We start from the raw sequence: 15,000 nt of genomic DNA on the forward strand, positions 1-15,000 counted from the left end.
TCTTTGTTGTAGATTTTGGAGAAGGCCAAATTGAGGAAAAAGGACTTCAAATTGAAGCACGTGTTGAGTGAGTCTCACATTGCTAGACAAGTGGATCATCCATTCATTGCAAAACAGTACGGAGCAGGTCAGATTATATTTATACACTACAGGTACCCCAGATACCCACAGGGTGCCTTTTTCTGGCTGCTTCTTGTAGCTTATCCGTTTTTGTAAAATCATCAAATAATTACCAAAAAAACGAGCATTGTTATTTTAGACATGAAGTTTTTATGATGGCTGTAGAGATAGCAAATTTCTCGATATTGACTTTTTCCCGAAGGCGTATTGGATATTATCCCTATATGGATATTATCATGCAATTGTCCCTGATTTGTAACGGGCGGGCGGATAAAATACAGTGGGCTACCAGGGATAAAATCAAATTTACTTTCAAAACCATATATTGGGGGTTTTTCCCCTTTTTCCTATCGGACCCTGATCAAGGTTGGAACATTTTTTAAATGTGAATGAATGAAACTGTTTACAGGTCAGACGCCAGAAGTGTTCATGTTTGTGATGGAATTCCTGCCAGGAGGAGAACTGTACACGTACCTGCACAGGAATAGAGACAGGAACCCATTCAACGACCCACACCTCATTGAACCAGCAGTTCAGCAGGTTACAATCACCCCACCCCCCTCAACCAATCTCCTTGCGCATCTGTTCTGTTTGCCCCCCCCCCCCCCACCTTAGTGAGATTATATTTTTACGCCCCCTTGGCGCACATGCTATTTTTTTTACATAGTAACGTGGTATATAACAACATATAATTTGTAACTGGGCCGTAAAGTGTAAAAAACACTGCTGGGGGGGGGGGGGGTGGGGACAGAATCGACCCCTCTTTGCTTTGGTTGATAAAATTGTTTTGGAAACTGTGGTCAATGGGTTGAGGTTTGGACAAAACTTTATCGCTTATTGCCATTCTTACAAAACTTCCCGGGTTGACCAAATTTACTTACCATAAAACGGACCATATATGGTCCATAAAAGTCCATTCAAATTTCCGTTTTATGATCTTGCTATGGTAACCAAGTTTCCATATATGGTCCGTTTTATGGAAAATAAGTTTTTCAAGGAGAGCATTATTTTTTGCTTCCATGGTTGTACAAGAATGAAACAGTGCACCCTGCCATATATGACTCCCCAGGTTGAGGTCCCAGACGGAGAGTCGATATGCCCAGACCCAGATGAACGCACGACGAGGGTGTCGTGCGTTCAAATTTACATAGTCTGAAACACGGAACAACGCACGAAAGTCTGATCATGAACGCACGAATAGTTTTATGGTTTTTAAGTTTCCAATTTCAGTTTCAAATTTGATTCAGGTGTTTTTTAATTGTTCAGGTGACAGCAATGATTGCGAGTGCAGTTGAGTACCTGCACAGTAGAGAGATAGTGTACAGAGACATGAAACTGGAGAACCTCATGTTGGATCAGTACGGATATGTGAAGATAATAGACTTCGGAATATCAAAAGAGATCTACGGGGGACAGAGGGCGGGCACTTTCTGTGGAACCGCCCAGTATATTGCACCCGAAATCATACACGTACGCATTTTTTAAATGATTAACTTTGAACACGCCCCCCCCCCCCCTACATCGCACGTTTAATGACTTTCCAATACTCATACCGAAAAAATGGTTAAAAGGACTGTTTTAAACAGCAAAGCTCTTTTACAAGCATGCGGACTTCAATTCATAAATTTTTCAACTTTTGAAAGCGTATAATTTTGAATAATCAAATAATCAATTTTAGTGACCATTGTTACGGACTAAATTGATCTCGACTAAATTGTTCTCCCGTGAAAAATTGCGATTAGGCATGTGCTAAGTAAAAATAAAACTAAATTTGTATCTAATTTGTTGCTGAAATTGTTTGATCTTTTGGCTTGAAACGTCTTTCCTAGACCAACTGGGACGCTTATCTGCAACGATCTAGTACGAGTCTTGCAAAGACAGAACCGATAATTCATAATATGATGCAGAAATCTTGCAAGTAACAGTTTTCGGCTAACATTCTCAAAAACAACTCAAAAAGATTATAAATGCTGAAAATTTTGGGTCTTTCCATCGAAGCCCGCTCACAAAAATATAGCCCCCCAATATGTGCTATGTTTACCATAATGGAGAGAGGGGTATTACGTTACATGATCACTAAGGGGGGGGGGGAGGGGGAGATGGTTGCTATAACCCATAATGAGAAAGACCAAAAAATTTAACCCTTTTTTGTTTTTAGTATGATCAGCAGGAGAGTCCGGATGAGGACCAGGGGTACGGAGTAGAGATCGACTGGTGGACTCTGGGAATTGTCACATACGAACTAATCTACAAATGGTAACACATATAGTCAAAACTCAAGGTCAACTAGGTTATCAACGCCACCAAAGTAAAGGTCGCAGATGTCACTCAGGTCATTAAGATTCCAGGTCACCAAAGTCATAAAGGTCGCAGAGGTCACTTAGATAATTAAGATGACCGATCACCGAAGTCATAAAGGTCACATTAGTCACTTAGATCATTAAGATGACCGGTCACCAAAGTCATAAAGGTCACTGAGGTCAATTAGGTCATTAAGTTTACCAGTCACCTAAGTCATAAAGGTCACAGAGGTCAGCAATATGGTTCATTACTGTCATAAAGTCCTTCAAAGTTAAATAGTTAACAAAATCATGAGGCTGTTGATTTGACAAAAACCATCAGACTAAACTACAATCAATGATCAAATATCGATTCCGCTAAGAACTGTGATTATTAGTGGTTTTTAATTTGAGGTTTAATTACCTCAACCTCATCACCTCATCATAAAGTAAAAGCTATTTCATGTGATTATTGTTTATTCTTCAGCCTTTTGTTTTTGTTGTGATGTTAAGTCTTACATCATCTCAAGGATGTTCGATTACAAGACATTTCGAACTTAGCAAACACTTGAGTCGACATTCAATTACGGACTTAGGTTCGAAAACGGTATTAAGTAATGATAGAGTGGTAAAAAATCAAAAAATAACGTGCTTTAAATTATTGTCTTTATGTAACATGAGAGATTATAACCAGAAACGTAAGGGTTCAGATACGCAAGCGCTATGATAGCATCTTTTGGATTTTTTCCGTTTTTACCCATACCCCCCCCCCCCCCCCCGCCCGAGGGACGTTATGCACGCCCGAGGGACTGATCACGTACCATTCCATAATAAATCATTATGCTTAATTATGTCAAGCTTACCTGGGAGTTGCAAATAATATGCGCCCAGTAACCTGTGGGGGGGGGGGGCACAAACGAAAAAGAATTTTTAAAATATGTCATGCATTATTCTGACCAAATTATGTCTTCACACTTGTATCACGTGTGGGTCGTCACTCATATGTCTCGCATGACAGTGGTCACATTTATCAGGCATACTCTCATTTGGGGTCACGAACGAATCCAGATCATTCACAGATATCACCCCACCACCTATGAAGGAGGGTTCCGGTGTGTGGAATTGGGTAATATCCTGGGGTATAATTTGAATACTGTCTGGTGCTTGTCCTTTAGCTGTGTCTGATGTTTGTTCAGAAGATTTGGTCTTTTTGGCCAGGGCTGCAGGTACTGATAACCTGGATTTTAAAAAGTTTGCAAACAATTTGTTATTAGTTATACATGAAACTTCACCACTTATTTAGTACCCTATTCTTATTTTGTTAGATATTATTAAGACTGATTTTGGCGATACTACTGTGCGTTTTGTCAAAAGATTTGTTTGATTTTCTTAATTTGTGACTTTTCTTTGGTTGGTTTTTAAGGCAATATGCTTTCTTATTTTTTTGAGCATTTTTTGAACTAATTCCTCGTGGACAAACTTTATTGAGCAAATGTCGTGTTTTTTTTCTTGGATGAACACGGCTTTGTTTTGAACTCAATAACAAAGTTCTGCTTTCACACTCTAAAAAAAATTGTAACATACCTTTTCATTTCGACATCTTGTTTTGACTCTTTTGAAGTTCGTCTGGATGAGACCGGGGTTTCAATAACTCCACTAGATTTCCTGCTACTGGAACTTCTTCTACGGCGGGTTTTAGGATTTTGAAAACTGGGAGGAAGATTTTCCCCTGTAGGTTGATTTGGATTGGTCTGTTCGTTGCATGATTTCACTTCAATTGGCTGTTCTGAGTCTCGTTTCTAAATAAAAGACCTCACTAAAGCGACAATATAGAACATAAATATTTAGGATGGATGTCTCTCCTATTCACAATTCGCGAAATAATTTACAAAGGAAATATTACCCGGAGTACTTAGCTCCGGGAAAATGTTTAAAAATCAGCTTCTAAAACTGCAATTTTTGTTCTTGCGTTATAACACATAATTTTTGAGATTATTATTGTTTTTATTTCACTGATAACATAAAAGAATATTTTCGAAAATTTAATTTGAAATATTTAATTTAAGTGTAAGCAGTTCAAGTATTTTCGAGTAATCGTTTCGGAGTTCAATTGTTCATGACTAATAGGTATCGCTTGAGATTCAAACTTTTGCAACGTTTAGAAGTCCCCAGTAAAAGAAAGCAAAATTAAACGGCTTGCATCATTCTCCAAATGCAACTGAGAGCATAAAATGCAGCACGTCACCATATTCTAATTAGGGTATGGTGATGTGCTGCATTTTATGCGGTAAGTTGCCGAGTCTTTGTTTCATATCGTTACAAAGTCGAGACATAAACGCGTTGCATCGCGCTAATTCTCACTACTTCCAGTCATGGTAAGGCTTTGGTCTGGATTGTCTGGTCATGGACAATTTTTGTCTGGATTCCTGGTTCCACCACCTCACTCCAGGTTGCTTACAAATAAAATATCAACGTTGAAATTTCCACAAGGATAGAATGATAGTACTGTTTTCAATTTTTACAGTTTGTTATGAACTTTTGCCAAAACTTGCAATAGTTATATCAATTTCATGAATAATTAAAAATATAAACAAGTGGGACTTCAACTAAACAAGACAAATCATTTAAGACCGGCCTAAATTAATAATAATTATAAGCTCAACAAATTTGAAAAATGAACAGGAAATCTGTAAAATGATACTTAAAATGCGTTGAGAATGGCTAAAAAGGAGCAAAAATTGTCTCAATCTTATTCTTTTTTCAAGATTTTTGAGAAATTTTCTTCTTGAAATTTTTTTTTCCAATTTCCAAATACAGACAGTGTTGGAAAGTTAATATAATTGCTCGTCTGTGATAACCTCAAAAAACCTTAAATTGCCTGAAATGATCGAGAAAAGAGAAACAATTTATCCTCTTTACATTTTGCCAGAAATTTTCATTGACACTCAAATGCTCAAAAAAGTTCTTGAACTTTCACTTTGTAGTTCAAAAGGTTGTACACAGAGAGCTTTAGAGTGATACAACTTTTGTTCGTTGTTTTCTCAGAAAAAAATAGAAAGTTGTTTTAAAAAATGGGGCCAGCATAGAGCTCCCTCTATATTTTTGTGGGAGCTGAAAACCCTTGAAAAGCGTGATGCAACTGCGACTGAATAGGTCGAGCTCTTTCGCAAAAAAACTGTAAACATGGAACAGTGCGAGATTCGAACCAGCATCTTCTCCTTGCAAGCCTGCTGTGCTAACCATTACACCAACTCGTCTTAGGTTCTGCATCTAGGGCCATTTTAGAACCCATTTTTGTTCATTCTTCCTCGAGGCTTAATCTCTATAGCCGAGTTTACGTTAAACATGCAGAGCTTCTTGTCAAGTTTTTCTTATTCACACTTTCCATTACTCTCTCAAGATTTAAAAACTAAAAAAGTAAACATAACGTCGCCAATCTTACATGTTGAGCAAACAAGTTTGCTTGCTAATGTCAGCATTTTCCAATCCCCCATTTTTTAAGATTAGGCTTCATAGGCTTTGGCGGACAACAGTGACAGTGAGGTAAACAATTTCAAATTTATTCAAAATTGGGACTTATTTGTCAGTGATATCCCCGACCGGTTATTTCCTGTCTATCTGTATTTAAATTTGACCCTATTTCTTCCACGCGAGAAGTGGTGACAAAATGTCACTCGTGTTCGCAAACGCGGACTCTGCTGATTTTGTAGGATTGACGACGTAATGAAAATTTCACCAACTTGTTGATCGCCAATCATCTGTGGAGCCACAGGTGGAGTGTGAATGAAGTTCCGAATGTCTGCTTCCCCAGTTGCACTTGTGATAGTGGGAGTGGTCGCAGGGGTCTCCATGTCCTCCTCATAACCATAAATTCCATCTTCTAATTCAATGTCGTCTCTGTTTAAGTTGATTCCCAGTTCCTCGTTTACTTCTCGCTCAAATTTCTCTACTTCCTAGAAAGAAACGTTTGAGAGTTTTTGGTTGCCACTTTTTATTTTTTAAATATCTCTTTGTACTGACAATTTAACACCGATACTCCGTGTTCAATTCTAATATCATTACCTCGTTTTCAGGAACTTGGTTGCTTTTTAGTTTTAATCGCTTAAGTTTCAGTTCTTTTCACTGCCTTTTAAACAATATTTGCATTAAAATTTTATTTTGCCACACTCCTTCTGTTAAATGATCAATTGGTTTTCCGGCGCCCCAACTTCCTGTATCTTCCGTTTTGTTGCCGCAAAAAACTAAAAAAAAGATAGTTTTATGCTTCATCGTTTTCTTTTCGTAATTAATTTCAAACTCGTTCGAGATCTCTGATGATAGCTTATTTTAGCGTTGGTTTTTGGTTTGAGTTCAAGTTTTTTTTATAGTTAACTTATCTTTTGCTATTCCCGGGCACTTCAGTGAAAATGTAAGAATTTATTTTTTATTTGCAACAGTTTTTTCGATTTCTGCTTCTCTTTTTAATTTTTATTAGATCTGAAATCTTTTAAACAAGTTAAAGTAATGAAGTAACTTTTTTAAAAGCTACAAACATACAAAAAACCACTTAAGAAACTTAGAAACTGTTTTTTGTTCTTTTTGGAGAAGTTTAGGTTTGCAAATAGCATTAACCTCTGAAACAAATGTCATTCGCAAAGGTTAACAGCAATATTGCGGACAAGCTAATCTGCAGAAGATAACATCCTCCAGAGCAGCATTTGTCCTCTAAGATACCATTCTCCAAAAAAAACAAAAAACAGTTTTTTGCAGAAGATAACATCCTCCAGAGCAACATAAAATCCTCTAGTGCCCAGTAAAGCAAGAAGAGGAGAACATGATAACAATACTCGTCAAGATCTCTCTCAAAACCAAATTACCTTTTGGGGGATTACCTTTTGAGACCTAATCAACGAAACAGATTTTTAGTCAGCTCTTTTTGTTTAAATCTTCCTATTTTCTTTTAATTTTTTGTGTTGAAGTTTAATATCAATACCTCGTTTTCAGGAACTTGATTGCTTTTTAGTTTTAATCGCTTAAATTTCAGTAATCTTCACCGCCTTTTAAACAATATTTGCATTAGAACGTCTTTTAAACAATATTTGCATTAGAATTGCATTTTGCGTAACTCCTTCTGTTAAATGATCAATTAGTTTTCCGGCGTCCTCAACTTCTTGCGTCCTCCGTTTTGTTGCCTCGAAAACCTAAAAAATATAAGTTTCTTGCTTCATCGTGTTCTTTTTGTAATTAATTTTAAACTTGTTCCAGACCTCGGATGATAGCTTACTTTAGCGTGGGTTTTTGGTTCAAGGGCGTGTTTTTTGAAGTTAACTTATCATTCACTATTCCTGGGAGCTACCGTGAATTTTTGCTTGTCTTTTTGAATTTTAATAGACCTGAATTTTTTTCATCAATTAATAGTAATGAATTAATTTTTTCTTTCAATGCGTTCTAACTAAATATAGTATGTCGATAATTTGGTTACCACAATTTGGAAAAAAATTCTAATACAAAAAAAATGTAAACGTTTTTCAAAGAAACAATCTTATCATGACATCATTTTAAAAAAAACTATAAATAAACGAAAAAACGCTTAAGAATCTTGAATCTTAGAAACTGTTTTTTGTTTTTTTTTTGGAGAATTTTAGGTTTGCATATAGCATTAACTTCTGAAACAAGTGTCGACCGCGAAGGTCAACAGCAGTATTGCAGACAAATTAATCTGCAGAACAAAAAATCCTCTAGAGCACAATTTGTTTTAGTGCCCAGTAAAAACAAAAGGGAGAGAATTTGATAACAATATACAAAATCTTTCTCAATATCAAATTGGGGAAATACAAATTGGGGCCTAATCAAGGAAGCAAGTTTTTTTTCAGCTTCTTTTTTTAATCTTCATGCTTTCCTTTGGTTTTTTGTGTTGAAATTTAATATGAATACCTCGTTTTCAGGAACTTGATTGCTGTTTAGTTTTAATCGCTTATGATTCAGTTTTCTTCACCGCCTTTTAAACAATATTTGCAATAGAACGCCTTTTAAACAATTTTTTCATTAGAATTCCATTTTGCGATACTCCTTCTGTTAAATGATCAATTAGTTTTCCGGCGTCCTCAATTTCTTGCATCCTCCGTATTGTTGACTCGAAAACCTAAAAAATATAAGTTTTCTGGTTCATCGTGTTCTTTTTGTAATTAACTTTAAACTTGTTCCAGACCACTGATGATAGCTTGTTTTAGCGTGGGTTTTTGGTTCAAGGGCGTGTTTTTAAAGTTAAATTATCATTCGCTATTCCTGGGAACTACCGAGAATTTTTGCTTGTCTTTTTGAATTTTAATAGATCTGAAATCTTTTCATCAATTAATAGAAATGAACTAATTTTTTCTTTCAATGCGTTCTAACAAAATATAGTATGTCTATAATTTGGTTACCACAAGTTGGAAAAAAATTCTAATACAAAAAATGGTAAACGTCTTTCAAGAAAACAATCTTATCATGACATTATTTTAAAAAAACTATAAATAAACAAAAAAAACACTTAAGAATCTTGAATCTTAGAAACTGTTTTTTGTTTTTTTTGGAGAGTTTTAGGTTTGCATATAGCATTAACTTCTGAAACAAGTGTCAACCGCGAAGGTCAACAGCAGTATTGCAGACAAATTATTCTGCAGAACATAAAATCCTTTAGAGCACCATTTGTTTTAGTGCCCAGTAAAAACAAAAGGGGGAAAGTTTGATAACAATACACGTCAAGATCTTTCTCAATATCAAATTGAGGAAATACATTTTGGGGCCTTACCAAAGAAGCAAGTTTTTTTTTGCAGCTTCTTTTTTTTTAATCTTCATGCTTTCCTTTGATTTTTGTTGAATTTTAATATCAATACCTCATTTGCATTGACTTGATTTCTTTTTAGTTTTAATAGCTTAAATTTCTGTTCTTTTCACCGTCTTTTTTTCAGCTTCTTTTTTTAATCTTCATGCTTTCCTTTGATTTTTTGTGTTGAATGTTAATATCAATACCTCGTTTTCAGGAACTTGATTGCTTTTTAGTTTTAATCGCTTAAGTTTCAGTTCTCTTCACCGCCTTTTAAACAATATTTGCATTAGAACGCATTTTAAACAATATTTGCATTAGAATTCCATTTTGCGTAACTCCTTCTGTTAAGTGATCAATTAGTTTTCCTGCGTCCCCAACTTCATGCATCCTCCGCTTTGTTGCCTCAAAAACCTAAAAAATATAAGTTTTCTGCTGCATCATGTTCTTTTTGTAATTAATTTTAAATTTGTTCCAGACCTCTGATGATAGCTTGTTTTAGCGTAGGTTTTGGGTTCAAGGGCGTGTTTTCTAAAGTTAAATTATCATTCGCTATTCCCGGGAACTACCGAGAATTTTTGCTTGTCTTTTTGAATTTTAATAGATCTGAAATCTTTTCATCAATTAATAGAAATGAACTAATTTTTTCTTTCAATGCGTTCTAACAAAATATAGTATGTCTATAATTTGGTTACCACAAGTGGGAAAAAAATTCTAATACAAAAAAACTTTAAACTTCTTTCAAGAAAACAATCTTATCATGACATTATTTAAAAAAAACTATTAATAAACAAAAAAAACACTTAATAATCTTGAATCTTAGAAACTGTTTTTTGTTTTTTTTTGGAGAATTTTAGGTTTGCATATAGCATTAACTTCTGAAACAAGTGTCGACCGCGAAGATCAACAGCAGTATTGCAGACAAATTAATCTGCAGAACATAAAATCCTCTAGAGCACCATTTGTTTTAGTGCCCAGTAAAAACAAAAGTGGGGAGAATTTGATAACAAAACACGTCAAGATCTTTCTCAATATCAAATTGGGGAATTACCATTTGGGGCCTAACCAAGGAAGCAAGTTTTTTTCAGCTTCTTTTTTTAATCTTCATGCTTTCCTTTGGTTTTTTGTGTTGAATTTTAATATCAATACCTCGTTTTTAGGAACTTGATTGCTCTTTAGTTTTAATCGCTTAAGTTTCAGTTCTCTTCGCCGCCTTTTAAACAATATTTGCATTAGAACGCCTTTTAAACAATATTTGCATTAGAATTCCATTTTGCGTAACTCCTTGTGTTAAATGATCAGTTAGTTTTCCGGCGTCCTCAATTTCTTGCGTCCTCCGTATTGTTGCCTCGAAAACCTAAAAAATATAAGTTTTCTGGTTAATCGTGTTCTTTTTGTAATTAATTTTAAACTTCTTCCAGACCACTGATGATAGCTTGTTTTAGCGTGGGTTTTTGGTTCAAGGGCGTGTTTTTTAAAGTTAACTTATCATTCGCTATTCCCGGGAACTGCCCAGAATTTTTGCTTGTCTTTTTGAACTTTAATAGATCTGAAATCTTTTCATCAATTAATAGTAATGAATTAATTTTTTCTTTCAATGCGTTCTAACTAAATCTAGTATGTCGATAATTTGGTTACCAAATACAAAAAAATTGTAAACGTTTTTCAAGAAAACAATCTTATCATGACATTATTTAAAAAAAAAACTATTAATAAACAAAAAAACACTTAAGAATCTTGAATCTTAGAAACTTTTTTTGATTTTTTTTTGGAGAATTTTAGGTTTGCATATAGCATTAACTTCTGAATTAAGTGTCGACCGCGAAGAGCAACAGCAGTATTGCAGACAAATTAATCTGCAGAACATAAAATCCTCTAGAGCACCATTTGTTTTAGTGCCCAGTAAAAACAAAAGTGGGGAGAATTTGATAACAATACACGTCAAGATCTTTCTCAATATCAAATTGGGGAATTACATTTTGGGGCCTAACCAAGGAAGCAAGTTTTTTTCAGCTTCTTTTTTTAATCTTCATGCTTTCCTTTGATTTTTGTTGAATTTTAATATCAATACCTCATTTGCATTGACTTGATTTCTTTTTAGTTTTAATAGCTTAAATTTCTGTTCTTTTCACCGTCTTTTAAACAATTTTTGCATTAGATTCTCCATTTGCGGCGCTCCTTCTGTTAAATGATCAATTAGTTTTCCGGCGCTCTCAACTTGCTGTAACCTCCGTTTTGTTGCCTCAAAAACCCAAAAAATATTACTTTTCTGCTTCATCGTGTTTTTTTTTCGTAATTATTTTTAAGAGCACTCCAGACCTGTGTTGATATCTTGTTTTAGCGTGCGTTTTTGATTTGAGGGTAATTTTTTTCAAGTTAATTTATCACTTGCTATGTCCAGTCACTACAGTAAAAAAGTAAGAGTTTATATAATCTTGTGCATCAGTTTGTTTCAGTTTCTGCTTGTCTTTTAAAATTTTATAGGACATTATTGATGAGCAACATAAGTTCTGAAACAATTCGTAGGCATGCTCTGCATGCCTGAAACAATTCATTTTCCCGGCCCTTCACCTCGGTAAAATATGATAATGAAATGATGAAAGTTTAAACTGTTCCTTTACGAAAGAATTATCAAACCATTAATTGCAAAAAATAAACAAATGTGAACACTCACTGAGTGCGTTAAGATGGTAAAAACACAGATTTACAGTGCTTGTCAGTCTTTGCAGACATATTTACAATAAAAAAATTTAAAAAGCTCATTAAAGTTTAAGATATCAGAGTCAACGAGTTGACGCTTAAGTTCAAATTCTTTACTGAGATGCTTACCGTACCCGGCTTTTTTGAGTTGTTCGGAATATAGATTTAAAAATTGAGATTCTGACAGATAACAGAAAACTCCGAATTCTGCAAAATTAAACAGCTGAACATCACGGGATGGTACCACAGACCTGTACGTTTTTTGTAGCGAATAATGTTGTTATGAGCTGACAACTATAGTAACAAAACAGACAATTTCTCTTAAGAAAATAAGTAAGTTATAAGTCCTCATTTTTGAGTCTCAGTATCTTGAAGTGTCATTTTTGCTTTTCTTATCTTAGAGCATTTTTTAACAACAGAACTTCTCTGCTTCTCTCATTCGTTAATCAAATTATTTGTTATAACGATAAGGAAAATAGCTTAACAACGAAGATGTCCGCGAACTAGAGCATTATTCAGATGAACTCTTGTTCTTAACGGTAATCTTTTTCAGTGCTTGACATAGTTTTTAATCCGCGAAATGAGACATTTTTGTCAGTTTTTTTTCACTTGGTCGTGATATTTAGGGCTTGCTTTTTAAAAATCTCCACGATATTTTAGTGATAGTTTAGCTCGAACAAATTCATTTTAATATTTCCTGTTCGCCTCTGTCTGAGGTGATTTTGATAAAAAAAATATAATATTTTAAAAATTTCCCTTTTTTGCATTTAGGATTAAATGGTGGTAGTGATACTTTTTGGTTCTTCTTAAATTCTTTAATCCTAGAGCGGGATAGAAAACTTTTTGAGACCGAGCTAGAGAGTTGTTGTTCGTAATAAAATCTGTTAAGTAAAAAATCAACGGCTCATAGAGTTGACATATATTATTTGTCGGTGCGCAGTCTGGCATGCTATTAAGGCCTGGGACTCTTCAAAGACTTAGGAGATAAAAACAGTTGTAATCTGAAAATTTTTTAATCAAAACTAAAAGGATTGAAAACTATTATAATGTGGTTCATGAAAAGAACTAACCAAAGTTTTCAAAGGCTTCCCGGACTATAAAGTAGAGTAATTCAGTCATGAATCATGGTATTTTCATCCTGATTTTTTCCATTTCAATGATACTGGTCATGGCATTATATAGCATGTCCATACTGATTAGTAATTGTTATAAACGTGTCTTTCTCTGTGAAGACTGATTTATAAACGTGTCTTGGTCCGTGAAGCATGATTTATAAACGTGTCTTTTCCCGTGAAGACTGACTTATAAATGTGTGCTTCTCTGTGAAGCATGATTTATAAACGTGTCCCTCTCCGTGAATCATGATTTATAAGCGTGTCCTTCTCTGTGAAGTAAGATTTATAAATGTGTGCGTGAATACTATGAGCCCTAAGACAGCTACTTTGCTAACTTTCCCCGCCAATTTATCCCACTCGAGAACAACTCAGCGTGCAAAATCCGTCAGCGAGAACAAGTAATTTAATGAGACAAATGTAAATAAATGAGATTACAGGAACAGATTATAAATGCATGCTACAAATAATTATAAATCATGCTGGACATCAAATCAAATCATCATATTTATAAATCTTATTTATAAATCATATATATAAATCATATTTATAAATCATGGACAACAAATGAATTTGGAATGAAAAAATGGATTTGGGTTGAACAAATGGATTTGGGTTGAACAACTGGATTTGGGTTGAACAAATGGATTTGGATATTTATAAATGCACAAATGGATTATATTTCCGCAAAGAGTACATGTTTTTAGTTTAACCAGTTCATATTTCCCGTTTGAATATTCGCTATTTGAGCCAGTATGTTGAGCCACATCTACGAGCTATTATGTATAATAAAAGTGTGTGAGAAGCCTGTATGTTGAGCAAGTGTGATGCCAGTGTGAAGCGGGTATTCAGTTCATGAATCACGGTCCTTCACTTGTCCATGCTTCACTGTTGTCGAGCCTGTACCTGGCATTTGCACGTCTTTGATCGTGGCTGGAGGTGGCGCAAATGTTACCTCCAATTTGATCACATCATTATAACTAACAGTTTCAGACGAAATGCAAATAGGCAACATAGAAATAAGTGCAAGAAATGGCAAGATAAGTGCAAGAAATGGTGGTTTTGAAGTTATTGAATTAAACCATAAGCAAAACACACGAGGAAATATTAATCCCAACTCAAATGCAAACCCAAAAGAGGGAGGCAATAAAAGTGGATAGGAATAATTATTCTACCAATCCTGTACAAAGTCATCAAGAACAGGAAGTCCTTTCTTGGACTTTCTTTTGGAGTAAACTTGTACTGGTAGTGAATTGGGCAAAGATTTTCAACGCAATCTTCTGAAATTCTATCTTTCTGATGCTTCAACAATAGTCGAACTGTTTCACAGTAAGAACAAGTTACAGGCAATCTGAAATGAAATTGGATTTATTATACGTATTATATTACTGAACGTATTATATTAATGAACGATTTAATATACGCATTATATTACTGAACGTACTGTGTTAATATACTCGTTATATTGCTGTGTTAAATGACCACTCAGCTGGGGTGGGGAGGGGCCTGCTTTTCATTGACCTGTTATTTAATACCAATTTAATAAACGCATTTAATATACGCATTTAATATACGCATTGAACATTGAATTAACCATCAGATCACACTGACAGATTCTCGAAAATAATTTGACCTCCAGCATCTTCTCCTTCTTCTTCTTAATATACGCATCTATTATAAGCAACCTTCATGATGTTTGAAGTTATAATGATGTGGTCAAATCGGAGGCGAAATTTGCGCCACCTCCAGCCACGATCAAAGACGAGCAACAGCCAGGTACAGGCTCTACGACAGTGAAGCATGGACCAGTGAAGGACCGTGATTCATGAACTGAATACCCGCTTCACACTGGCATCACACTGGCTCAACATACTGGCTTCTCACACACTGTTATCATACGTACTGGCTCATACTATTGCTCAACAATGCGAACGTTATTGGCAAATGTAAAATAGGTATTATTCCGTTTAATACGAAGGACACATAACCAGTTCAGTTCACTTCA

General features: G+C 34.9%; 3 protein-coding genes across 7 annotated transcripts in view; 2 read left to right on the plus strand and 1 right to left on the minus strand.

Moving 5' to 3' along the window:
• The window catches only part of LOC142354325 (ras-related protein Rap1-like), a 519,643-nt gene that overhangs the window by 295,250 nt on the left and 209,393 nt on the right, over positions 1 to 15,000 (plus strand). The gene's annotated exons all lie outside the window — the stretch shown is intronic.
• Positions 1 to 15,000, plus strand: part of LOC142354546 (RAC-beta serine/threonine-protein kinase A-like) — a 59,370-nt gene that overhangs the window by 31,757 nt on the left and 12,613 nt on the right. For all 3 annotated transcript variants that reach the window (XM_075406864.1, XM_075406863.1, XM_075406865.1), the window contains exons 6-9: positions 13 to 127; positions 530 to 660; positions 1,387 to 1,590; positions 2,279 to 2,376. In XM_075406864.1, the coding sequence (XP_075262979.1) occupies positions 13 to 127; positions 530 to 660; positions 1,387 to 1,590; positions 2,279 to 2,376 (548 nt within the window). The remainder of the gene's footprint in view (positions 1 to 12; positions 128 to 529; positions 661 to 1,386; positions 1,591 to 2,278; positions 2,377 to 15,000) is intronic.
• The window catches only part of LOC142354548 (phosphatidylinositol transfer protein 1-like), a 22,511-nt gene continuing 10,782 nt past the window's right edge, over positions 3,272 to 15,000 (minus strand). For all 3 annotated transcript variants that reach the window (XM_075406867.1, XM_075406866.1, XM_075406868.1), the window contains exons 8-10: positions 6,140 to 6,352; positions 3,984 to 4,198; positions 3,272 to 3,636 (exon numbers count right to left, since the gene is read on the minus strand). In XM_075406867.1, the coding sequence (XP_075262982.1) occupies positions 3,369 to 3,636; positions 3,984 to 4,198; positions 6,140 to 6,352 (696 nt within the window). In that variant the 3' untranslated portion in view covers positions 3,272 to 3,368. The remainder of the gene's footprint in view (positions 3,637 to 3,983; positions 4,199 to 6,139; positions 6,353 to 15,000) is intronic.

Source organism: Convolutriloba macropyga, chromosome 15, assembly GCF_964194025.1.
Source record: "Convolutriloba macropyga chromosome 15, txConMacr16.3, whole genome shotgun sequence".
In the NCBI taxonomy this organism is placed as follows: Eukaryota; Metazoa; Xenacoelomorpha; order Acoela; family Convolutidae; genus Convolutriloba; species Convolutriloba macropyga.